This window comes from Macaca nemestrina, chromosome 11 (assembly GCF_043159975.1).
Source record: "Macaca nemestrina isolate mMacNem1 chromosome 11, mMacNem.hap1, whole genome shotgun sequence".
Taxonomy (NCBI): domain Eukaryota; kingdom Metazoa; phylum Chordata; class Mammalia; order Primates; family Cercopithecidae; genus Macaca; species Macaca nemestrina.
Genome location: NC_092135.1, coordinates 89,675,122 through 89,701,832, shown reverse-complemented (window position 1 = coordinate 89,701,832; position 26,711 = coordinate 89,675,122). Strand labels below are relative to the sequence as shown.

The following is a 26,711-nucleotide window of genomic DNA, read 5'->3' as shown; positions in this document are numbered from 1 at the left end:
AGTAACATCTTTGGGTCTAATGTTAACATGGAAAAACGTTTGTCATAAACCAGACTTGATTTCCTCTTTTCCTATCTGTGATCTATACTTTGAGAAACATCAATAGATCATTTTAGTTCAGAAACGTGGAGTAATTTGGTTACAGTATTTGAATTCCAAACTCAGGCAGTCCCCAGTAAAGCAAACTGTGAGACATTTGGATATAATTTAAATATACCTGAAAAGTAAAATGTTTTTCTAGCTTTTCCCTCAGGGTGTAACACCACACCATTCATAACAGTGCTATTTTCCAAAGGTCGCAATTAGATTTCCTCAGAAGCATACCTGAACTGTTAATCATTACAACTCCTTTGTGAAATATGGGACTGGTTAATTACCCAGTGTAATCACTGGCTGAAACCTCAGCACACTGGTTATCATCCCAGTGGAGGCAGGTTTTCACCTCTACCCCTACCTGTACCCCTCTCTTAATGCCCATACTAGAGAACTGTGATCTTCTTTCTCCACTAGAAATGTTCAGACTTTCATCAGGTAAGGGATAAAACAAAGACAAGAGACAGATCTTTTAAAAAAAAAAAAAAAAAAGTAGTAATAGGGCAAGTAAACTCAGGTTAGAGGAATTTGGGGGCATTCCATGTTGTTACTATTTCATATCATGTTCAGTTTGCTGTTTCTAGAACCCTTTGAAATTCATTAGAAGAACTTAGAACTTAAGAGTCATTCTCAGCCTAAAATGGCTTGGAGCAAACAGCCAGTATGTTAATGACACCAGAAAATGTCATTTCAGTAACTAAACTGAAATGTTAAGCCCTATATGTCCGCAGACTGATGTAAAACTTGTACCTTCTGAGAAAACTTTTTAAGGCCATTTACCTACTTTCCTATACTTTAGAAGTTCTCCTATCATAAATTGTAACTTCAATCTTTTACTAACCTCACATCTATTTGTTTTTAGCATCATTCCCTTGGCATTACTCAACCCAGCAAATTAAACATTCATTTAAAATGTTAAATGATAAAAATACAAATGACAAACACTACTATACATATTCAGGTTATCCTCAAGTTAAACTGTCATCAAAGTTAAAATTACAAAGGCTATAGGGACAAAGTATAAAGCATTGGTACACTAGGAAAAACTGAGTGTTTAAATGCCTATGGGAAAGCACACTATAGCCTTCCCCACTAAATATCATTATCTGGCTTTATGGATTTTATCTTTCAGTTTCTGTATTAGAGCAACTTCTCCTAGAACCTGCCCAAACAAGAAGGGGCAAGCTGATCTGATGAGACTTTGATCCACTCCAGAACCGTTTTGTAGACACGATATGGGGGACCCAATTCTGGTGAGGGATATTTTTACACTGAGTGGTTTTTGTTTTCAGTAGGTGTTGTTTAAACTTATTTCAAAGTTGATAGCTGAGAGCACCAGGAAGGAGGAAGGTAGAAAACTTTCTTCCTCTTAACTTCTTGATGAGTGTGTTCCAGTAGGCTGGTAAGGCAAATATTCATTATGGATTGTAACTCACTTTGCTTTGCTTTTGGAGGCTTCCCTTAAGAAAAAAGAAATCTGTTAATAAATGATAAAAACACAGAACAAGGTTACATTATTGAAGCAAGTGTCAATCACAGAAGTAAAAGCTTAGGTCTTTCTCCATTTAATCTCAACTTGTTAAACAGGGGTTCACAACCGCTAGATCAGTATCAACTCTGGCCTGCTAGGAACAGGAACACCCAGCAGGAGCTGAGTGGCAGGCGAGGGAGCCTAACCGAGCTCTGCCTCCTGTCAGATTAGTGGTGGCATTAGATTCTCATAGGAGCACGAACCCTATTGTGAACTGCGTGTGCAACGGATTCAGGTCGCACGCTCCTTATGCGAATCTAACTAATGACTGATAACCCGAAGTGAAACAGTTTCATCCCAAAACCATCCCCCCCATCCCATGGAAAAACTGTCTTCCAGGAAACTGGTCTCTGGTGCCAAAAAGGTTGGGGACCACTGTATTACAGGGTAACAATACTTTCATACTGAATTCTGCATTTTTTTCCTACTGTTGGGGTATAAGACGACATTATTATGTGTCGCAAGTCATTATACTTACTTACATGGAAATCTTAAACAAGTCTAGAAAGGATACTGATACTTACTTGTTTTCATAGTTGTGGAACCTAAGGCTTAGAGACATTTCAAGTGTTAATAAAACTCACCCAACATCACAGGTGACGAGACAATGAAGCCAGGATTGGAAGCCCAGCATTCCATACCTGACAGTATTAAATTTTCTAAAACTCCAAAATCTTTTCTTTTAAAATCGCCTTTAATGCCACATCCTCCTACAAATAATTTAAAGTGTTGCTCCTATCTTACTTATATAAAACAATCATATACTAATTTGTTTTTTAAAAATTCTTTTTTTTTTTTTTTTTTTTGAGACGGAGTCTCGCTCTGTCTCCCAGGCTGGAGTGCAGTGGCCGGATCTCAGCTCACTGCAAGCTCCGCCTCCCAGGTTCCCGCCATTCTCCTGCCTCAGCCTCCCGAGTAGCTGGGACTACAGGCGCCCGCCACCTCGCCCGGCTAGTTTTTTGTATTTTTTTAGTAGAGACGGGGTTTCACCGTGTTAGCCAGGATGGTCTCGATCTTCCGACCTCGTGATCCGCCCGTCTCGGCCTCCCAAAGTGCTGGGATTACAGGCTTGAGCCACCGCGCCCGGCCTGTTTTTTAAAAATTCTAAACATCCACAATTTTAAGAAACATATTCTCTATCACAATCCTTAGACAACTTCTGAGGTATTCTGTAATGTGAAAATCTTATGAAAACATTAATCACAAACAAAGCCAAATTATAATCATGAATATGCATATGAATAAAGGAACAAAATTTCTATAATTTTTGTAACCCCAGTTACAAAAGTACTATAGAAGACAAATAAACTTGTGGAGATTATTCGGGATTTTGTCTAACCCTTAACACTTTCCACACAGTGCCTAACACATACTGTGTACTGAAATATTTGTTAAACACACTGCAGTAGGATAAACTGGCACAACCTTTTGTATTCAAATGCTATGGAGTTTTCAGAAAACAAAATCTACTTATTTTGTGATTTGAAGTGGAAAAAAAACAAAGCAACAAATGCAGAGCTAAGTAGCCATAAGGTTGATACCATCACTACAACAGTAGTAGTTAAGATGTACTGGCTCTCCACTGTAAGTCATTGAAAGAGCAAAAATTAGGTACATTTGTTAACATTAACACACGCTTTATTCAAGACATAATATTCAAAGAGTTAAACCTAAGAGTTTATCCACCCTACAGTAAAAAGGGGAAGTGGGTACCACTTACGACATGTACATAAATTCCACCTTTACATTTCTGAATAAAGCTGTAATTGCTTCTTTGATAGAGCCATTTCTTAAAACTTTTGCTAATAAGGCTACATGAACTGTGTTCAGAAACTTTGACAACATGCACACTCACCCCTCTCAAAGTTAGTACCCAGGATTTTCACTCCAGGCTGAGTACCTGTTAAGTAACGAGGACTTAAGACTGCATGTTACTATATAATTCAATTTGACTCACCTCCAGTATGTTTACAATTTTTTTAAATAATTAGATCAATGTTTATTATAACGTTATAACTCTCTCAAATTATACTTCAGTATTTAACATGGTAGTTGCAAAAAATAAATATTCAAGGCCCCACTTTTAAATTTTCCTCCAATGTAATCCACAAAGTTGATAATACATGTTAGGAGCACTACTCTAAAATAAATGTAGCTTTCTTTTAAAATTACTTGTTGAAATATAGATTACATTCTATTCCAAATTCTGATAAGGAATCTGTTTTTCTGGTAATACAACAAAAATTTGAGATGAGTCAGTCCTTGGAAAATCTCAATGGTAGTCACTCAACAAAGTCAATCATTCTGAGAGCCACGAACACTCAAAAATTACTGCTAGCATTGACAAGTTCTTGTGTTTTTTGATAGTTATTGCTTTAGTTGGCAATATCTGAATACAAGACAAAAGAACATCTCCCATTAAGCCTTATGTTAAATATTACAAAACTTATACAGAAGATAGACTCATAGAGGCTATAAAGCTGATGTAACTCACCCATGAAATGGGTGCAGGTTTTTTAGAGGCTATCCAATAATCTTTTTGCTCTAAAAATAAATGCCCCTACTTTTCAGTGTTCCCATTCTTCAACAGGAGACTTGAGCAGCTTAACAGTTTTGCTATAAAAACAAACCATTCTTCTTAATAAACCAAGAATATAAAAGGAAACCCAATAAAGGACATACTTTTCACAGTTAACAATAAATAAAAGTGCAGTAAGTGTTCAAGTAGGGCATGTAGTATAAAAACTACACGTGAGTATTTAGCATAGGTCATCTTTTAAAGGCTCTCCGAGGGTCCCTGCCATTACTGATTGTGGTCATCACTGTTTGATTACTAGCGGTTCCTTGGAGTTGTGGATTTATAGGTCCCCGGCCATTGCTTCTGCCAGCATGTGAAAACTGGTGTCCCCTTGATTCAGGGCCAGTGTAAACACCATTTCCTAAAAAAGAATACAAAAACTCATCACTATTTTCAGAGGTAGTCTATAGAAGTAGAACTATCTTAAGTGCCAACACGTTATTAATGCTTAAAAATATTAGGTAAAGCACACACTTTCATTTTCATACTGAAAAAAAAACACTCAAGGTGGGCTCTAAGTTTTTCCAAATGTATTGCTATAAATACGTTAACTTGATGCTGTACTAATAGAGAGAAAAAAGCCAACTTGGGCATCAAAATTAGAAATTTATTAATAGAGTAAAAAACATGCATTGCCTACACTATAAAAGTAAAAGAAAGGGCAAAATAGTGAATATTGGAATTTGGCTCAAATATGATTAATATCTCAAAACAGACAATGTTATTCTAACTTTTTAAAGGCAAAGATGGAGTTTCCCACAATATGATCAGCTATGCCAAGACATGTAGCCTTCAAGTTAAAACATGAGCTGGACAGGCTCAGTGGCTCACACCTGTAATCCCAGCACTTTGGGAGGCTGAGGCAGGTGGATCATTTGAGGTTGGGAGTTCAAGCCTAGCCTGGCCCATATGGTGAAATCCCATCTTTATTAAAAATACAAAAATTAGCTGGGTGGTAGTGGCGCACGTCTGCAATCCCAGCTACTTGGGAGGCTGAGGCAGGAGAATCATTTCAGTCTGGGAGGTGGAGGTTGCGGTGAGCCAAGATCACACCACTACACTGCAGTCTGGACAACAGAGTGAGACCCTGTCTCAAAAACAAAACCAAACCAAAACTTAAGCCATCCTAATGAACTCCAATCACAAAAGACTGACCTTTCCTCATATATTTAAGACTTCAGAAGACCTTTAACAGGGCTATAAGGATCATAAACATGATGTCTGGGGGTCACGTTAAATGACATTTGAGGGTCATTAGCCTTTAAACGGCTCAGCTCATCTTTTAAAGCAGCAGCTCATCTTTTAAAGCAGCAGCTCCTTGTACATGAAAAATTAAGGTAAACTATGACTCTAAAGATAAAATGCTTTCAGTGCACCAAAATAACCAGTAATTCTGTGTCTACTATAAGTAATCACTAGATTACAGAAATTTTATAGGAATCAATTTTTAAAAAAGCATGGTATCTCTTCACAGATATCACCAAAACCTAGAATTCTCAATAAATTGGCTTAAGTTTATCGACTTTCTAGAGAATCAGCTGATTGGGGATTCCCTGTTTACTGGCAGTTCATCTTTATCACTAATTTATGCCTAAAGACATTGCTTTTCATCTAAATCTTTATAACTCTCTTAATTCTTACACCTGATCACAATGAAACACACAAACAAAATCTTACCCACTGGTCCAAATGTACCTGTACCCATATTATTATTTGTGGAATTATTCTTCTGTTCACTCTGTGCCTAAAAAAAAGTTTTTAATTTAACCAAATGAGAATAAAAACACAATTATATTATTACAACATTACTATATCCTTTCTTTTTCAAAGTTTTGGGTATTTTTTTTTTTAATTAAAATTTTAAAAGATTTTGCCTAGGTCATTCAAGATTAAAATGTTAAGAAATGTTTCCCAAACCTTTCAGAGCTCTGTTATATCCTATTTCCTGATAATTAGTCACCATACCACGAAGTGCAAAATGGCACATATATCTAGTAGATGACACCTCAGATATACATCCTCACAAAACATAACAATAAAAATTACGTATTCTTTTAAAAATTCTCATTATACTGAGTATCAACAGGGCTAACCTAGTCATAGAACTGTAACACAGTCAAAATTAGCCTAATCATAAAAGTATACTACACAATTACCCCTTTGTTCTGCTGTCCTCGATAATCTGGGTTGGGTTCACTGAAATTTGGCACTTCTGAATAAACCATACAAAATCTGAAAGAAAATAAAGAACAAATTAAATAACTTCTGAAATAAAGTCATCAACCCTTCTTTATATAACATCTCTAACTTTTAGGAATGAGCTTATGTGTCAAATTAATAGCAACAAACTATCTCTTCATTTACAACAAAAACTTCCCAAATGATTATGTCCCATAAAACATCAAATATTTGACTGTCTACAAGATATATAACATTCTATTTTGTATTTAAATTCTTCTTTAGTGCTGGAAAAAATAAATCACATCAAAAATCAAGGACACAAAAACAACTCTGTCCTGTTTCTCCACAAAAGCTGATCAAAGGAAAAATAACATGAGAGTGAACCATGTTTAGGGTTCCAGGGTGGTTTCTCCAGCAGTGGTAATGGATTTGCACCGATCCATTCACCCACTCCCATTCAGTCCCTCTTTTGATCGATCACTGTGGATCTGCAAAGATAATCATTTAGGATTAAGAGTGGTTTCTGGCAATAAATAAAAACAGGCTACATAACCACCAGTTTACCTAAGTGCTTCCTGTAAGTTGACCATATAATGTGTACTAACATTACACAGAAGCATTTTATTAGCTCCTCACCATACCGAAGACAAATCAGAACCAGTTTTGGTAAATCCTAGACCGACCCTGACAAAGAGCAGTCATTAAGAAATGAGTGACCTCTAATGGTTTTCCACATAACTGACCCCCATTATTATCAACACCTCTGTCAGGACAGAATCCTGAACCTTTCAGTAATAGACACTAAGACCTTTCATAACATATAACTCTATGAATACTACCCTAAGTGAATTCTAACTTTCCTTCTAACAAAGGCAAAGTGTTAAACATTTCTGATCTTTAAAAGCTAGCATGATCATTTCTTTTCCTTCATTATTAACCACAGGTTCTCCAAGTAAGTATCTTATTCCCTCAGTGGAGAACAGTTTTCCTTTTTTTATTTGGTGCCATTTGTGGCTTCTCTCTTTAAATATCTTCCAATTTGACAGGCATTAAGTAGATGGCTGAGCATTAACCAAACAGAATGGACTGATGATTTGGCTCACTGCCTATACCATACTTTATGAATACAACCCAATGTCTAGGCTAACATGGAGGCTGAATTACCTTACACCCCTAGAGAGGATGGCTCCTCCAGGTCAGGGTGGAGATCATTACCAGGGTAGTAGTGTATGGAATCTCGCATTGCGGCTGCCTGCACCGCACCTAGACTGTGGATAAATAGAGGACTTCAGTTTTCATTGCTGCAAGTCCTTTTAACATGAGTACATATTCACTCACAACCATAGAAAAAGAAAATTTAAACGTATGGCCTGAAACTTGGTGAATCACTAGCTTCGTATTTGGTGAATCACTATAAGAGAGAATTTACTTCAAATGGCACTTGTGACACCTAAAAAATGAACATTTCTAAAACCTACAGAAATGCTCCCACTAAGGCTGGTCTCAACTGCAGCTTCTTCTACCGCTCTTTGCCAGGAAAAACTGACACTTTCAACCACACAAAACAGTACTGACAAGTGTTACATTTGTACACACGAAGTTATTTTTTCAATTAAGCTACCAAAGACACTCAGTTTACTAGTCAAAAAAGCCAAAGAAAAGGTTTACAGTTCATACCTACCAATTATTCCGTAGATATTATTTATAATGTATGCAATTATACAAAATGTATTTTAATACTTACTCCCCAATTTTTTGAAGTTCACCACCCCTTCCAGTATAAAGTGTCAGACATCCTTTCCACATGGATGCATACCTAGAGAGAAAAGAAACATTATTTCTTTAGAAATATATTTATTTTCTTCTATTTAAATCAAGTAAATCGTCACACTATATATTTTTTGTATTAAGGTAGAAGTGAGGATCAAGCCCTCTCTATCCACCATAGTAAATCAAATACAATAAATCTAACTTTGATAACTTGCTATTTACAAAAGAATACAAAAATTCTGTTGAATTTTGACATAATTATATAAATCATAACAAACCCTGGAAAATAAGTCTTTTTGCAAAGCAAGCATTGTTATACCTGATGATCACATCTTTAGTCAATCAACAAAAGAAAAGCTTTTAATTGCAGACATTTAAACAGAAACTATTTTTCAGCCACAGGATATGTAAAATCACCCTAATGTTTCCTTTACAGTCTAGTCAAATGATGATATGTTTTTCCTTCTGCCTCCATAAAAGACACAGGATTTCTAAGCTACTAAAGATCTGGTAGAATTTTAAAGTGCTAAAAAAAAAAAACTAAGGTCACAAATCTTTCACCTATCTGCTTTTCCAAACATGCAATTTTTAATACCACACTGGGTTTGTAGTAAACGAGCTGGCAATTGTTTACTCCGAACAATTTTGAAAGTAGACAGCATCGTTAAATAAAATAATCCTAGATAGATAAACGGTAAATTAATATTATAAAATCAATCCAAGGTTTGGTTCTCAATGGTTCTTTGTAAAACTACTATGGTTACTTCTTGACTTTAACTTATTATACAGTTCTCTTAATTTTAATAAGGGTTATTTATTAAAGACACCATTCACCACTCTTAAGTTATACAAAGTGTGGCTTAGGAGATAGTGCATTAACATTTCACCTTACTAAAATAAAAATTAATGCATATTTTGAGAAAAAATTTGGTTACAATTAAAATATTTAACATTCACTTTAAGAAATGAGAACACTGAGGTGTTTTCAGGATATTCTGATAAACATGTTGATATTTGAACCAACCATTATTTAGATTTTAGGTATGTTTTTCTTCAAAAGCCATTTTTCTTAGATTCAACCAGAATTTAAGGGCCTTAGAATGGGCCAAACTTCAAGCTGAGTGTGTTATTTTGGTAAATAAAGTATAATTATTCCCATTTCACAGAAGAGGAAGCTGAAGTATGAGGTGTAGTAACTTCTCAAGGTCATACTGTAGTAAAGAGTTTCTTTAGTTTTTAATTTTCGTTTAAATTGTACTCCCAGGTAACTGTTCCCCTTAAAATTCTATAGATACCTAACTAATAAGTTTAATTTTCCAATAATTTTTTTGATGGAAACACCTATGACTGTCACTACAGAACATGAAATACTTGAAATAAGATGCTGTTTTTAGCATAAAAAATACTTTCAATCATTGGGTGAAAAATATTTCGGGAGCCAAAAACTCCAATTATACTAATCAATCCTCACCATACATCCCTAAGTAGGAATTCTCTTTTGTTTTTTAAAGATGTGGAAGTTTAAAAAACATAGTTACTGTCATGAGTCAGTGTTATGAGAAGAAAATGTCTAAGTCCTGACTCTCACTTCCTGCTTTGATGACACTTTACCTCACTTCCTGAAGATGTTGTAAGCCTGTAAGGTAACATCAAGGAGCTCTAAACTCCTACTCAGTGCTTTCCAATACTTCTAAGATTCTACTTATTAGGCCAACATCAATCTCCACCACTTTCCCTGCAGTTATGATAAATTATTACAATTTTATTGATCTCAAAAGCTTCCAAATTCTGTTTCCAAGATCCTTTTCTGACCTTTTATCTTTCTAAAATAAAAATTTGGTAAATCTCTACAAGCAATCTACTTTTTTTTAAAAAAGTTGTACTATTTTTTAAAGCCACCAATCTGCCAATTGACTCTTTTGGATGAAGGTATTGCGGATGTCTTTCTGTCAAACATTTTCTGTGTATCCCTTTGGTTTTTGAACAACATCCTCCTTACAACAGAAGACACAAGAAATCATTTTGGAGAATGAGCCTTCCAGATACTGTAAAGTTTCCCTCTTTTTCCAAGTACAAATTTGACATATCACAGAAAACGCTAAATCCTTTACCTATAATTTTATGTCCACATTGTCTAAATAACATAAGTAAAATATTGGCCAGGATTTCAAGTCATTAAAAATGGAGGAGGAGTGGGAAACAACTGAGTGGCAACTATACTAAAGAAAACAACTTATAAAAAAGAAAAAATATGGACTATATCAGTCTCCTAAAAAGACTCATTGACTCTGAATAGAATTAAAAATCTATGCCGAGCGTGGTGGCTCACGCCTGTAATCCCAGCACTTTGGAAGGTGGGGGCGGGCGGATCACCTGAGGTCAGGAGTTGGAGACCAGCCTGGGCAACACGCTGAAACCCCATCTCTACTAAAAATACAAAACTTAGCTGGGCGTGGTGGCACACGCCTGTAGTCCCAGCTACTCAGGAGGCTGAGGCACGAGAATCTGTTGCTTGAACCCGGGAGACAGAGGCTGCAGCGAGGAGAGAGAGCGCCACTGCACTCCAGCCTGGCGAAAGAGCGAGACTCCGTCTCAAGAAAAAAAAAAAATTTTAAAAATCTGCTTAACCTGTAAACCGGGGTGTAGGCGCGGATTTCCCAGCTGAAACCGACTGCCTTTCACCGCAAAGGTGTGTTACATCCTAGCGCTGCCCACCATCCAAAGTTAACACCAAAGGGGCTCAAAACTCCTCAGAGTGGCCCACAGAAAAGGCCGGGGACTTCAGGTCTTGCCAAGATCCCGGGAGCCGGCCAATCCCGATTCTGCAGACTGTTACTGCCCCGACTTTTTTGCACACCTACCCTCTGGTCAACCGAATAATATCCCCTGGCTGTATAAGACCTCCGATCTCATCCCACACGGAAATAGTGATGCTGCCCGTTTTATCTGCTACTTTGCACGATCTCACTTCATGGCCGTCTTTGGTTTTGGTCACGCGTCCTGTGAGGATTTAAAAATCAAAGGGAGGGGGTGTTAGATAATGAGGACATCCAGAAAGGCTAACTCCTCCTCCGGTATTTTAATACATCTGGAAGGTGGAAAGTGACCAAGCCCAGGGCTCCCGCCTCAGGTAGGATCCGATCTCCGGCGGAGGCCACTGGAGCCACGTGGGTGGGGGAGGGGAAGGAGGGGGAGGGGAGCCCCGGGCGCGCAGCGGCGGCGCCCCTGTCTCCCGCCCCGGGACGCACAGCGGGCGGTGGAGTGGGCTGCAAACCCCACTTACCTATCTCCAGGACAATAAAGACGACATTTAAGTTTTTCAGTCCGGGCTTAATATCTCTTATAAAAATAAGTGGGTCGTTGACCCTATTCATATTGGGGCAGGTGCGGCTACGGCTGCGGAGACGCGAGTGGGCAGGGCGGGGTCAAAGCTTCCCACCCTCCCGGGACAGGGGCGAGGGCAGAGGGGCGACCTTGGGCAGGGGTGGCGACAGAAGGGGCAGAAAGCGGTTAGTCAGGGACCGGGGAAACCAGCCCGGACAGCACTGAGCCTAAAAAAAGAAAAAGGGGAAAAAAAAAGGGCTCACAAGTTCTAAAGAAAAAAGGCGAACCACTCCGCAAACCAACCCCGCTCCCAACCGGGCGACAGGACGGCAAGCGTGCTAACTGCCCCGTTCTTTGGATAAAAGGAAAAAAAAAACGCAGTGAGGGGACACTTCTGCCCTGAGTCCCGCTCACTCACACGGGCGCGCGCCCAGCCTGTCCCGGGCTCCGGGAAGGAACGGGTTGTGACAGCGAAACGGGAGCGGAGACAGAACACCGCACGCCCAGCGTCCCAAACAGCGACTGATGAACACGCCCGCGCGCCGGCAGGACCCTCGGCCCGCCCCGCCCCTTTGTGACGTCACGCTGCGTCGGCACGCCTGCTGCCACGCCCGCCTGGTGCGGGGGAGGGGAAGCGAAGAGGCGGGACCCAGCCGCCGCTGCCCGCAGAGCTTCCCTCGCTCCTCTCCGGGGGCTGTCAGCGCGGGCTCCGCCCCCTCGTCCTTCCAATCGCTCTCGGCCCCGCCTCCCCCGCCCGCCCGCTCTCCGCCCACTTCAGCTGTTGCGGCGGAGTGGCAGTTCTGTGCCGCCTCGCTTTCGTGCTGAGGTCTTCTGACACTCACTGTCCGACTTTGGGGTTTTCTTGCCTTTTTTCTCTCAGAGTTGAGCCCCTACCCGGGCCCTTTAGTCCCTCGGTCACGAGGAACGGTGGAGTTTAGAACCTGTGAGTACGTTAGATAGTTCGCAGTCGAGTAAGAACAGAGTTCGGGCAAGGGCGGCTGGTCCGGGACCAAGGGAAAACACGCTGGCATGGTGATAAGGTCAGTGGCTACCAGGCTGGAAGTTTAGCACCAGAAGGGAATTTGGAGATCAATTCAACCGCCTCATTTCAGGCATACTTAAATTGAAACCCAGAAAGGTGAGGTAATTTGCAGAAGGTCACCCAGCAACCCCTGAGCAGGCAGGACTGCAACACAAATGTCGAACGTGGCCTTCCACTGTGTAATACTAAGCAAATAGACACGTAAATTCCTTTGTAGACTTCTCATCTTTCCTTACGCCCTGCCTCTCATATTACACACCTTCCCCATTTTGCCTTTCTTCTTTTACTTTGCACTTGTTTTTGTACATCTAAAAGGAATTAATTATTCAACAGCAGTGGGAACCCTTGAAACATAATCTGGGGGAAAAAATCAATAAAGTTTTCTTTATGTCGCGTAGTTCTAAAGAGCATGTGCTTTAGAGACAAACCTGGGCTCCAGTTATTTACTTGTGAGACCTTTAGGTCAATTGGCTTTTATTACAGCTTTTTTAACCATAATAAAATGGGGATCCCTGCCTCGCAGAAGGTTGATTAAATGGATCATAAATTGTCCAACTAGTGCCTAGCAAATAGTACATACTCGGTATTTTCCCCTTTTTAATCCCCGTTTTACAGGCGATGGAACTTACCAGAGACCAGATAGCTAGAGAATGGCTGAACTGGGTTTTGAATCTAGTAAATCTTGACCCCAGAGCTCTCCAGCCTAAAGGTAATGTATAGACTTAGCTTGCAGTGGTGTAATTATAAGAGTCAAAAACAGGCCGGGCGCGGTGGCTCACGCCTGTAATCCCAGCACTTTGGGAGGCCGAGGCGGGCGGATCACAAGGTCAGGAGATCAAGACCACGGTGAAACCACGTCTCTACTAAAAATACAAAAAATTAGCCGGGCGCGGTGGCGGGCGCCTGTAGTCCCAGCTACTCAGGAGGCTGAGGCAGGAGAATGGCGTAAACCCAGGAGGCGGAGCTTGCAGTGAGCCGAGATCGCGCCACTGCACTCCAGCCTGGGCGACAGAGCGAGACTCCGTCTCAAAAAACAAAAACAAAACAAAACAAAAAAAAAGAGTCAAAAACAGACTGAAGAAATAAAATAGCAGGATAAAGTAGTGGGGCATTAAAGAATCATCTAGTTAACTCTTGGTGGTGGTAGCAGAAATGTTGGGAAAAGTGTCAGAAGCCTTAATTTTTTCCCTATTTTTATGAGTATTTTTAGATCAACCACCACTTCCCAAATATTTGCACACAAGCAGCATAGATATTATAGCCCTAGAAAGAGTTGCAAAAATTGTCACAACGTTAGCAAGAGAGTCTAGGCATTTTTAAGGAAACAGAAGCTTCCATTTCATGAACTAATAAAGCCCAAGGTGCCAAAGACACTGATGTCATACTGGAAAGTGGTGTAAAATAAAATTATAAGCATGATTTCAACATCAAATAAAACAAATGATGAAACATGCCAGTTAATGGCAGAACCAGTGTCCAACCTCAATCCCAATCCAGATCAGAAGCTCTGATTCTACCATGGTTATCTGGCAGGACTTGACACTTCAATTGGATTGTACTCAAAGCTGTATTTTCTTACACAGGCAAAATACTCTCACAGAAGCAATATTTAAGACAGAGCTCTTTTCTTTTTTTTTTTTTTTTTTTTTTTTTTTTTAAGGTTTGACAAGATCTTCAAGAGATTAAGAATAGACAGGAAACCAATTAAGAATGTTAAGAGTTATGGCCAAGAGTTTGGATAAAGAAAGTTTGCCACTCAACTCTCAATCATTTGCCCCCAGAAAAGGGATTAGGTTGGGCTATTCAGACTAACTGTATGGACATTTTATAAAAAGGAATCAGAAGCAGAAAATCAAGCCCCACAAAAGCAGAAGTTGGTGCTCCAAGCTGTGGCTCCGCCCTTCCCTTCCTCCACAGGAGAGAACTCAGCTGAACACCTACTTCCTTCCCTACCAACTCAGCAGTTCTCAGAAAGGAAATGGCAACCATATGCTTTCTCATTAACCAAAACGAAAGGCAGCCTTGAGAAACAAGATGTTCTGGACAATACAGAAACCCTTCGGCCCAGGCTAGTTGGTTTCAGCTACCGCTAAATCACTCCCAAAGGTGTGGTTAATAAAAAGAAAAAGGAGAGGTCAAGAAGAACAATTATTGCTAAGCAGGTATCTTATATTACCATTCAGTGAAATAGATCTGCCACTCAGTCTACTCATTTAGGTCATAATGATTGTATTACTCATTCTTTAATACATTCACAAGATTACTTCACGGTCTTCTTTTCTCTAAGGCTGTTGTTCTTCAAGCCTCCATTTTTCACAGCCTAAACATAAGCTTACTCTGAGATAATGGACTCTTCCACTTTATGCCCATAACCTCAACACCACGTTTTAGTGTAAAGATGCTTGCTGAGATCCACTATAATACAGAAAGGCATCCATTAGGATCCTGCACATGGAAGGTTCTGTTATCTGGGTCCCCATTGATAAAGGTTTTGTTGTAAATTTTACCCAGCGCTCAGTACCCACGCTCACTCACAGGTTTTGGTTTCTGGAATTACCAAAATTATTTTCACTTTGTTTGCACTATCCATCTATTTAAAACTATTACAACATCAATGAAACAGTTGTTTGTATCAAGTACTGTTTGATTCTAAATATCTTGTATAGTGAAACTTAACAATTTTTAAAATTGACAAGAACCACAGTGTGCTCACTCACCATACAGATATAATCCACTTTGTAACATAATTGGCAACTCAAAAAAAAAAAAAAAAAAAACCAATGGTCTTTTCTTAATTTTCCTAAAACAATTTAACCAAAAGACTCAGAAGTAATGTTTAGTAATGATTGCAGCAATAACCACATAAATCATTCATATAGTGATAAATGCTAATACACTGAGCATTTGCTATGGGCCAGGCGTTTTACACTTATAAGGACTTTACACTTTTTTGGGTTTTGTTTTTGTTTTAGAGACAAGGTCTCACTCTTTCACCCACCCAGACTGAAGGCAGTGGCTGCACCATAGCTCACTGTAATCTGGAACTCCTCTGCTAAAGCGATCCTCCAGGTTCAGCCTCCCAAGTAGCTGGAACTACAGGTGTGCACTACCACGCCTTAGCTAATTGTTTTATTTTGTGTAGAGATGGAATCACACTGTGTTGCCCAGGCTGGTCTCAAACTCCTGGGCTCATGCAGTCCTCCCATCTCAGTCTCCCAAAGTGCTGGGATTACAGGCATGAGCCACCAGGCTTGATCTGATGTACACTTTTTGATGTGTTACTTATGTGAAGTAATTGATCTCATTTTATAATAAGTTGTGGAGCTTGCATTTCAAAATAACTGCCTGTTACATGTAATAACTTTTTCTACAAAACAGGTTATTTGCCCTAAAAAGTACATAACTTTGTTTATCTAAATGGGTAACTGGATTTTTCAAAGGCTTTCTAATTCACAGTGATAAGTGCAGTGAACATGTTATCTGATCCCCCAAATCTGATTGTGTGGGGATTGTGAAATCTACTTGTGAGGAATAAATCTGTAGTTTCCCTTGGGAAGAAATGCATCCCTAAATGGGTTAATTCAACCCAGCTACATTATCTTTATTATTATTATTATTATTTGAGACAGGGTCTTGTTGTCACCCAGGCTGGAATGCAGAGGTGCAATCACAATTCACTACAGCCTCGATTTCCCAGGCTCAAGCAGTCTTCCTGCCTCAGCCTCCCATATAGCTGAGACTGCAGGCACATGCCACCACACCCGGCTGATTGTTTTTATTTTTTATTTTTTAGTAGAGACCAGGTCTCGCCATGTTGCCCAGGGTAGTCTCAAACTCCTGGGCTCAAGCAATCCTCCTGCCTTGGACTCCCAAAGTTCTGGTATTACAGGCATGAGCCACTGTGCCCAGCATCTTTTTAATGACATTTAATGATAGAGTGAACAACTTTGGCTTCTGTGTTCCAAAAGGCTTTTCAAATGTATCATACCTCAAATAGCTACCTGGATTTTTTGTTTATTCAGGTTAAGAAACAATATTATTAGAAAATAAACAAACTGAAGACTGACGGGACAACATACAGTGCCAAGATGCTTCAAAAAGAGCTGCTTGCTACTGTTTTCTGATGTTTCCCCTTGTCCTATTAATAAAATGAATAAATAAATAACAGTTTTGAAAAACCCAGCTGGCCCAGTTGCAGAGCCCTGTTCCTTAACAGGCCCTACAGGGAGTTTGTGACAGTATGTATAGGAGATTAATAGCATGCCTGACATGTTGGAGTAGAAGGCTTGGTATCTCTTTTTAGAATTCTGACTCACTATTGTGGTTTCTTTATAATAAAGATGGATACCTTTTCTTATTTTGGAGCATTATCAAGCTTATATACATGCACACAAACATATGCCAGTAAATCACCAGGAAGAAACAGTAAATGCTTTCAAACAAACCCCTAATTAAGAGTATTACCCATAGGAGCATAGCATATCCCAGTTCTAAGGATGCTTACAAGTAATGTACGCTAACCCTTTCACATTGTGTACAAAAAAATACAAGCCCAGAGATGTTAACAAGATTACCACCTAGAGCCCCTAATGAACTAATGGATCTCAGTAACTTCACCAAAGGCTGCTAATAATCACAAAAAGAGAGACAACCAGTCCAAAACAATTAAATCAATATCTCCCAAGGTGGGACTCGGTCATCAACATATTTTAAAACTCCTTAAGTAATGACAATGTGCAACCAAGTCTGAAAACCGTAGGAGGCTAAGAGATTTTTTTTTTTTAATAATTTTCTTTGTTTTCCAAATACCTATTAATATGCTAGAGCAATGTTTCCTTTATATTAGTTAGGGAAATCCTGCATTGATAAATTTCTAGGAGTGAAATTATTAAGTATATATTTAAGACTTCTGATATGTGTTATCAAATTACATTTTAGGACTTTCAAAAGAGATTTGTATTCCATTTGCCCTTTGTATGTATGCATTAAACATAATTCTTTAATTTATTCAACAAAATTTTATTGAACTGCTACTACATGCCAGCTCTGGGACTATGTCAGTAAAAAATAATACAAAAATCCCAGACTTCATGGAGTTTACATTGTAAAGAGATAGACAATAAAATAAGTAAAATTATATAGTATATACTAGTGAAAAAGCAGGGGAAGAGATGGGGATTTAGCAGGTAGGAGTGTAGAAAGTGGTGAGGGAAGGTGATATTTGAGTAAAAAAACAAAGAAGGGGAGGGAGGGAGTCAGGTGGGTATCTAGGATAAGGCACTCCAGACATAGGGAGAGCCATTGAAAAGACCCAAGTATCTCTGGCTTTTTCCAGGAATAGCAAGAAAGCTACTGTAGCTGAAGCAGTGAGTAAGAAGAAAGTTTAGAAGATGCAGGGACCAGGGGAGAGGGCAGGGATATCATATATGAAGATTTTGTGCTGATTTTGGCTTCTTAATTTGAGACAGGAATCTATTAGAGTGTTTTAAGCAAAGACTTGATATGCTAACCTCACTTAACAGGGTCACTCTGACTGTTGGGTGGAGAGCAAAAGGAGCAACAGTGGAAGCAGGAAAATCAGGAGGTATCATATTAATCCACTTGTGGTGAGTGGTGGCTTGCAATAGGGTGGTAGCAGTGACAATGGTATAATGTGATTAGCACCTGAAGCTATGTGGAAGATAGAGCCAACAGGTCCACTGTCTGGCTGCAGTGGAGCATGAGAGAATGAGATGAGTCAAATATGACCTCTAGATTTTGATTCCGAGCAACTAGTAGGATGGAATTGTCATTAACAGAAATGGGAAGGAATACAAGTGGAGCAGTTAGGGGGATGTGGAAAGATCAGGAGGATCATTTTAGACATAAGAAGTGAGATGGGAAGAACACAACAAGGTGAGTGGTGTGTTGGATGCCAGGTGAATCAAATGTTTCTGGGAAGAGGGGGAGATAGTTGTGTCAAATGCTGCTGATCAGGTGAGATGAAACAGGATTGATCACAGGGTTTAGCAAAAATGAATATCATTGGTGACTGTGACAATGAAGTTGGTGAAGGATGAAAGACTAAGTTGAGTTCAAGAGAGAACAGAGTTCATAAATTAGAAATATGAAAGTAAGCACATATAGCTCCTCCTAGGAGGTTTTTTGCAAAGGACAGCAGAGAAATTGGCTAATCACTTAAGGGGAAAGTGGGACAAAAGAGGTTTTTTTTTTTTTAATGTGAAAGAAAAACAGTAACATGACTGTAGGCTGAATGGCATTATTCAATAGAGAGAGGGAAAAGTCAAATTGCTGAAAACAAATCCTTGTCCTTGAGTAGGTGAGAGATGATGGGAGCTAGAGCTGCTGTGGAGAGGTGAATAGGCGCATAGAGGGATTTTCTGGAACAGGAGGCTGAGTTGCTATGATGGTAGGAGTGTGTGGAAGGTCTTTTCTGATAGCTACTATTCCCAATGAGATAAGCAAGATCATCAGTTTAGAGTGAGAATGGGGAGGAGGTGCTGGAAGTTTGAAGTGTAAGAAGAAGTTAGAAAGAGTCATTGGGGATGTGGGGGACTGAATGAAATGGGGAAATTTATTACAATTTTAGAAGCCAACTAAAGACTCATGTGAAGGAAATGAACCGCTAATTTAAAGTTGACCAATGCACATGGTTTTGTATTTTTCTTCAGATACATTCATCTGTGAGAGTTTAGGCACAGACCAGGCTGAGAGTTGGATTTTACCAGTATCAGAGTTTTGACAAATGATAGTAATCCTGGTTTTTGCAACATTTGTTGTACACATCTTTCCCATTTGTGATTTGCCTTTTCCTTTTATCTGTATTTTTAGTGCAGAAACTTTATATTTTTATATCTTCAAATTTATTGTCTTTTCCTATCATGTCTTCCATTGCTTTTTTGCTTGAGGAAATCCTTCATCATGATGAGATGATATAAACTTTTTTCTATACCTTCTTCAATTTTTATAATTAAATATTTACCTCTTATGTATGCTGTGATGTAAAGCTCTAATAAAATATTCATCAAAAAGTTACTTTATTTTTCCAATCTTATTTATTAAAGAAACAATTTCTTAGATTTATTTTTTAAAATATTGTGTATTTTTTCTATTTTATAAACTCAAGTTCCAGTTTATCACTTTTATCTGATTTATCTGACTGTTCTCAGTATTTAACATGCTCTGACTGTTGTATGTTTATGATTCTTCAGCATCTGATAAAGGCGAATACCAACCTCCAGACCCCTTTTTTGTAAACATTCTTTAATCATTCTTGCTTACCTTATTTTCCTAGACTATTTTGTCATGATTTAAAAACAGACTTTTCTCGGGATTTGTTTGGAATTGAAAGAAACCTAACCACTAATTTGGGACATGCCAATTTCTTTATAATATTCAAGTTCCCCATTCAAGAACCAGGCTATGATCCTCAATTCTTGTCTTTTAAATTGTACTGGATTGATTACTCATTCACATTTTTAATACATTTTAAATCCCCTTGAAATCAGAGTTTTACTTTGATTTTCATTTTGCTAGAGTGGTGATTCCTCAAGTAAGTTCCCCAGAAAGAAAAGGGGAAGAAGGTACCTTCTGATACTTTCCATATGCAAAAATGTCTAATTTGTTTCTCACATATTTGGGGCAGATATAGAATTTCCACTTGTAGTTTTTTTTTTCTTAATATTTATCATTAAATCCAATGGATAGAATGTTCCTTGAAACACTGATTTTAGAAGGGAAAAAAATGAAAGAGGCTGGGCATGGTGACTTACACCTGTAATCTCAGCACTTTGGGAGGCCAAGGCAGATGGATCACAAGGTCAGGAGTTCGAGACCAGCCTGGCCAATATGGTGAAACCCCGTCTCTACTAAAAATACAAAAATTAGCTGGGTGTGATGGCGCACGCCTGTAGTCCCAGCTACTCAGAACACTGAGGCAGAAGAATCGTGTGAACCCAGGATGTGGAGGTTGCAGTGAGCCAAGATTGTGCCACTGCACTCCAGCCTGGGTGACAGAGCAAGACTCCATCTCAAAAAAAAAAGAAAGAAAGAAACCTAAGTGTTATAAAAGGAAGATTAAGTTAGTGTACTATTACTAGGGAAGTATATGTAATTTTATAAATGAGGTCAATATACTGATAAGGAAACAAGTACATGCAAAAAAAGAAGCTACATAATAATATGTATACTAACTTATTACAAAATAAAAACATATATCAGTAGGTTTTTATTATAGATATATATCTATAGTAAATATAGATATTTACTATCTATAATAAATACAGATACATGTTACTATATATGTATAGAATCATTTTCATACTATATATATAGATATATAGATGTATTTTCATACTATATATATCAATATATTATATCTATTTTCATACTATATATCTGGAAGAACATACAAGTAATAACAAATCACTATGGGTATTAAGATGTGGGAGAAAAAGAACTTTCACTTTTAATTTTATATACTCTGAAATTATTTGAAGTTTTAAAATGATGTGTTATTCATAGGTGTACAGTGTTTTATAGCCAATGTACACATTTATTTCACCTTTTTTATGCTTTTATTTCACTTGACATGGTTGACCACATCCCTTTTGTACAACATCGGGTCAGGCACTTCTCCTGTGTATTTCCGTAACACATTGTACATATCCCAATTACAGGAATTTTCACTTAAATTTATAATTTCCTCTTTATTTGTGTATTTCCAAGGAGACCAAAAAGTCAGGTACTTTTCCTGTTTCTAATCTTATGTTTTACCTTACAAAGTACATGTTCAATAACTATTGTTTGAAAGTGTCTGTGTGTTTTGAAAGGGAATGTGTATTATCTAGCATCTGGAAAATAAAAGAGGCAATGCTCAGAAGGCAGAAAAAGGAAGTGAGCTAGGCAAGGTGGAAAGTCCTGAGGGTGAGCTATGCCCATTGGTTGAGCAGCCAAACCACCAAGGGAGCGTTTCTTTAACTGCAGCCTAAGTAAGGCATAAAGAACAAGTGGAGAACAGTGAAAGAAACTGTGCAAGAGCAGTAAGAAGATAACTGGCCTTCTCCATTTAGGGGAATTCCACACCTAAGTGGAAATGTAAATGTCCTTCTCTGGTGACCTCGTAGCTCAGCTATCCCAAGTGGGTGGGATAGATAGGAGTAACGTGGAACCTTTGAAGGGGAAGTTGATAGGCAAATACCACTGCGAAAGCAAGAGAGAGCTGAGTTCTTGGTTATTAAGGTAAAGCCTTAGCTATTCTAAAAAGGAAACACCAAGAAGTGTACATCTATATGCAGAGGCTTAAATAAGATGGAAGTTCATTTCTTCCTTGTGTTGTAGTCCCAAGAAGAGCAATGCAGATTTGCAGGATTTGAGTTTGCAGGAACTCAAATTCCTTCCATTTTCCACCCACCATTCCCTTAGGTGATATCATCAGTGGGTTGTGGCCACACTCACTGATTCCCATCTGTGGAAAAGAAAAAGAGAGGAACGCCAAAGTAAGCAGTTTACTTTTAAAGGTAGAAATGACCCAGAAATTGCACGTACCTTCAGCTTACATGTTACTTCAACTCACATCCTATTAGCCAAAACTTAATCATGTGGTCACATTTAGCCGTGAAAGAGGCTAAAGATGTAGGCTCTAGGTGAGTAATCATGTACCTAGTGTAGCCTTTATTTCTATGGGAAAAGGGAAGTATGGATTTTAGAGGAAAACTGTAAGTCTTTGCCATATGAAGAAACCAAATGTTGTGTTGTTAACCTAACTGGTAAAACTTGAAAGGCTAATGGCCACCAAATGCTGGTCTAAGACTACTATACATGTACAGTACAAAAACCAAGGACAGTGGAGGAAAGCATGCAATTTAAAGGTTTGTCCTTTAGTATGAGATAATATTCTTCCTGTTTTTATGTTGTATTTAATGAGATGGTGATGATGGTAGATAGCATTTCAAATGTCCTTTCTTAAAAAAAAAAAAAAAAAACCCAGAGTATTGGCAACACTACATCAGTATATCCATTCCCTAATATGTGTGTGTGTGTGTGTGTGTGTGTGTGTGGTTGAGATTTTACTGATTCTTGAAATCTTTATCTGGGAACTAATGCTCCATGTGACAACCAAGTACAGAGGGTCAGCAGAGAAGGCAGTATTATCCCTACTCCTCCTTTAACATCGAAGATGGTTTCTCACCTCAAGAATAGGTTTTGTAAACTCTCCTCACTGGACCCACCATCATCTCCTTCTGTATATCCAGTTAGGTCCTCCCACCTCTGGACTCCCATAGTATTGTTTACATGGTTGCACCATAGCTGCAAGGTCTCTAAAGGCCTAGACTCTGGAACTAGCATAATGTCACTTTTGTCACATTCTGATGGTCAAAGCCAGTCATCAGCTCAAACCAGATTCAAGAAGATGGACAGGTAACCTCTGCCTTTTGATGGGAGGAGTAGCAGCATCATATTGCAAAGAAGCATGTAGACACAGAGAAGTGTGATTCATTTGGGTTGTGGGGGAAGGAGTCATTACTGTAATGCTTTTCCACAGCTGACATTTCCCACATGATAACATTCTATCTTCCAGCCTTCCTGTCATGCCCACAACTTCCTTTAAAACAAAGTGCAGTTCATATGGTACCTTGCTTCGTACTATATAATTCTGCCTCCTGGCTTCAAGAAGTCAGACTAGAGATAAGTACTTCTATTAGTTAGGATTAGGACTTACTTCAAGTGAGAGAAAATGCCAACTGGCTGGGCGTAAATAAAACAGAAGTTTATTTCTGGCTCTTGTTAAAGTACAGAGGTAGATTCTAGAGGTTTGGTATTGGCCTCCACATTATCAAGCCTATTCTATCTTGTAGCTCCATTGACTGTACTTTCCATTTCCAAGGTTGCCTCATTATTCAAAACGGCTGCCAAGGCTCCAAGCATCATACATCCCATTTCACTCAATAGAAAGGAAAAAGGCAAGGGAAAACAGAGCCCACTCTAATTCAGGATGTTTCCTAAAAGTTGCACACCCAGCTTCCTCTTATATCCCATTGGCTTGCATTTACTCATATAGACACACCTGTCATCAAGGGGGATCGGGAAGGTGACTTTCTGGTGACTGTGTCCCCAGCCAAAAATCAGTGGTTCTATTACTATGGAAAAAAGAGTAGATAAGAATGAAGATATGAAGGAAGTGAGGGAACAAACCATGTAGATATCTGTGGGAAAAAAGCACAGGCAGAGGGAAAAGCAAACACAAAGTTTCAAAGCAGGAGCATTCTTGGAAATTTTGAGGAACATCAAGGAATCCAGCATAATTAGAATGAGAGGAGGGGTATCAGATGAGAATGAAGAGATAGCCAGGGGTCAAGCATAGTAAAGACCAGGTAATGTGCTGTGAATAAGATATTCTAAGAATCCCAAAGCAAAGCGGTGTAGGGGTCCTCAAGACCACCTACCAGGTTCAATGATTTGCTAGGAGGACTCACAGGACTCAACATATAGTCCTACTTATAGCCATGACAGTGACAGGATACAGAGCAAATTCAGCAAAGGGAAAGGCATATAAGGCAAAGTCTGAGGAAACCAGTTGCAAGCAAGCCTCCAAGAGTCCTCTCCTAGTGGAGTCACACAAGAGGCACTTTATTCCTCTACAACAAGTTGTGGCAACAGGTGTGAAATACTGCCTACCAGGGAAGCTCAAGGTTTTGATTGTGGGGTTGTCACAGAGGCACCCTTTTCCTGGCATATACCAAAGCCCTGACTGCCAGAAGGAAAGCAGGTGGTTAGCATAATAAACTATGCTGTTTATACTAACAATTTAGACAGAGTGGGCCACTTTTATCATTTAGGGCATGGCCAGAACCCTGCTGGAACCTAAGTTTCCAGATACCCATCAGTAGCCAACCTTGCAAGGAGATTTCTAGGAATAGCAGTCTTGGGCCTATTGCTAATTCTTTCCTGAACAAAAGTACACAGGGAGGGATGCACAGAGCAAAGTAGTGTAGGAACCAGGAAACCAAGCAGAGACTAAGCAGGCTCATAAGTTAGTAGAAGCAATGAGTAAATAGAAACCATGAACCAGATAAACTGAGACTTAGAGAGTACAATAGTAACAGAAGGAGGAAGAAGCAAAGAGAGAAGTCCGTGGGACGACAACCTCTATTACTGCTCTTAGGATATCAGAGTTGCATTAATATGTGATTCTGGAGACCAATGAACAATGCTCCAGCTTCACATAAGGCCTGATTATTCCATTAAAATTTTTCCTATACTTGCTTCCTAATGTATTCGTATCCTGATAATAAATTGAAATCACCAAAAGTTAGAGGCATATTTGTGCTCCTTGAAACCTAAAAACACTTCACTAATACATCTAGGGTTTTGGCCATTGAAAACTAGACATTATAGAGAAAAACTAGAATGGTAGCCAAAGGATCACTGGCCAACTGGATAAAGGACGAAGATTTATACTGTGGCATAAAACCTCCACCCACTCCCCACCATAAAGCCCCTGCTCCAGCTACATCAAACTACTCACAAGCACATTCAAAGTACATTACTATACTTCTTTGATTTTGATCATGTAGTTTACCCTGTTTAGAATTCTTGGTCTTGTCATCCTCAAAAAACCCTGAAGAGCTTCTTTACTCAGCTCAAGAGTCATTTGCATTCTCTATGAAGCCTCTCTGACCATTTCTTCCCCATACACTCTTGTCTAGCCCCTTCAGAATGAATCTTTATTTCTGTACTACTCTCTCAGCTCTTGGTACATATTTCTGTAGTAGCACATATAAAACATATTGTAATTGATAATTTATGTGTCTGTCTCTGAATAAATTATGGTTCCTAGCACTTAGCATAGTGCTTCACAAGTGGTAATTCTTTACTAACTATGTATCAAGGAAATGAACGGATGAACGAACCAAGAAACAAATGCAATGAATCACATATTGAAGAGTTATGACACCAGGAATAAAAGACAAGGCTCCATGACCAAGACACCCAATTTTCAATTCTCATGCTTGAAACAATAATATCTCTCATCTGTTGGGGTACTTTTTATTTCTCCGAATTATATTGCTTTTGTACTACCCTAGTTCTTTGAAGATACTATTACTTTACTCATGTTAAAGAGCTGTGTTAGCATTGATTATAACAATTTCTCTAGTGAGCAAGCAAATTATTTTCTTAAAAATTATGGCAGAACTTAAATATCCCCCAACTAAAAAAGTCTGATGCTAAATATACTTAACTCTAGAGTGTCTAAGTGTATTTATACAAGTAAGTAAGCACACACAATTATTCTCCTGCTGTGAAAGTACTTTCTACCTCTAGTGGCTTATATGTGTATGCATATTCTTAAGTTAAACTTTTCAAAGGGGAAAAATTTCAAGTAATATTGATTTCACAACCCACTACTATGACACTAAAAGTGAATTCCCCAAGCAATTTTATAATAAAACCAATTCTAAAAGCTTAGACATGGTCATATCAAACATTAGATAAAATCTAAATTTGTTACTTTTTCCATGTTATTTCTTTTGAGTAGTGACCCTTTAAAATCTGATAGTATGTAGGTTTCCTTTATCTCCCTGAGAGTTATCAGAATCAAGGCCTTTGGTTAAATGCTATCATCACATGTTGTGGTTGTGGTGGCTATTGTTTTCAACACGCAAGAGGTTGCAAGAACTGAACTACACAAAATGGATTCCCCAAAACTGAAAAGAAATTTTTAAAAATAGCACTGTCTGAAATTAAAGCTCATTCGAATTAATTTTGAATTTCCTAGGTCAGCCATCTGAGAGAGGGCTTGCAAATGTGTATTGACGAGATTGGGGTGTTGCCCAATTCTCACATGTGTGTAGAGAGGAGAATGTTGTTGCAGAGTTAGAGAAGGAAACCAATATTTTTTGAACATTTTCTTTGTGCCAGGCTCTTAACATATGCTCTCATTTAATCATCACAGCACCCTTCTATCATAGAGGTCATCATCCACATTCCACAGATGAGAAAAGGAAGTTTGGAGAACGAGGCTCCAGGCTGCACACCTATTGCTGAGGAGAGCTGAAATTCCAACCATGTTTCTCCAGCTCCAGAGTCTGTGCCTCTACCACTTGATATAAAAGACCATGTGATCACATCACAAGCTACAAATAACTCTAACTAAATGTAAGCTATCCTGGAATTCATCCCTAAAATGGAGT

At 38.7% G+C, this 26,711-nt stretch overlaps 1 protein-coding gene and 1 long non-coding RNA gene across 12 annotated transcripts in view; one reads left to right on the top strand and one right to left on the bottom strand.

Moving 5' to 3' along the window:
* Window positions 1–572: 572 nt before the first annotated feature.
* LOC105468196 (nucleic acid binding protein 1) lies at window positions 573–12,397 on the bottom strand. Of its 3 annotated transcripts, none has more exons than XM_011718239.3 (6): window positions 12,320–12,397; window positions 11,015–11,153; window positions 8,128–8,199; window positions 6,359–6,434; window positions 5,880–5,946; window positions 573–4,563 (listed from the first exon to the last, which is right to left on the bottom strand). In XM_011718239.3, exons 3-6 carry the CDS (start codon window positions 8,187–8,189, stop codon window positions 4,394–4,396), a joined length of 375 nt encoding a protein of 124 aa, XP_011716541.1. In that variant the 5' UTR covers window positions 8,190–8,199; window positions 11,015–11,153; window positions 12,320–12,397; the 3' UTR covers window positions 573–4,393. The 3 variants fall into 3 exon arrangements, with proteins under 3 accessions (XP_011716541.1, XP_011716540.1, XP_011716539.1); XM_011718238.2 differs by lacking the exon at window positions 12,320–12,397 and adding an exon at window positions 11,896–12,033; XM_011718237.3 differs by lacking the exon at window positions 12,320–12,397 and adding an exon at window positions 11,437–12,004.
* The window catches only part of LOC105468195 (uncharacterized), a 77,346-nt gene continuing 62,746 nt past the window's right edge, over window positions 12,112–26,711 (top strand). For 6 of the 9 annotated variants that reach the window (XR_011609935.1, XR_011609933.1, XR_011609932.1 and 3 more), the window contains exons 1-3: window positions 12,112–12,517; window positions 13,135–13,228; window positions 26,474–26,676. This is a non-coding gene — a long non-coding RNA (uncharacterized lncRNA). Of the gene's footprint in view, window positions 12,616–13,134; window positions 13,229–26,473; window positions 26,677–26,711 lie in introns of all 9 variants that reach the window. The other 3 variants (XR_011609938.1, XR_011609934.1, XR_011609937.1) reach the window with 3 other exon arrangements.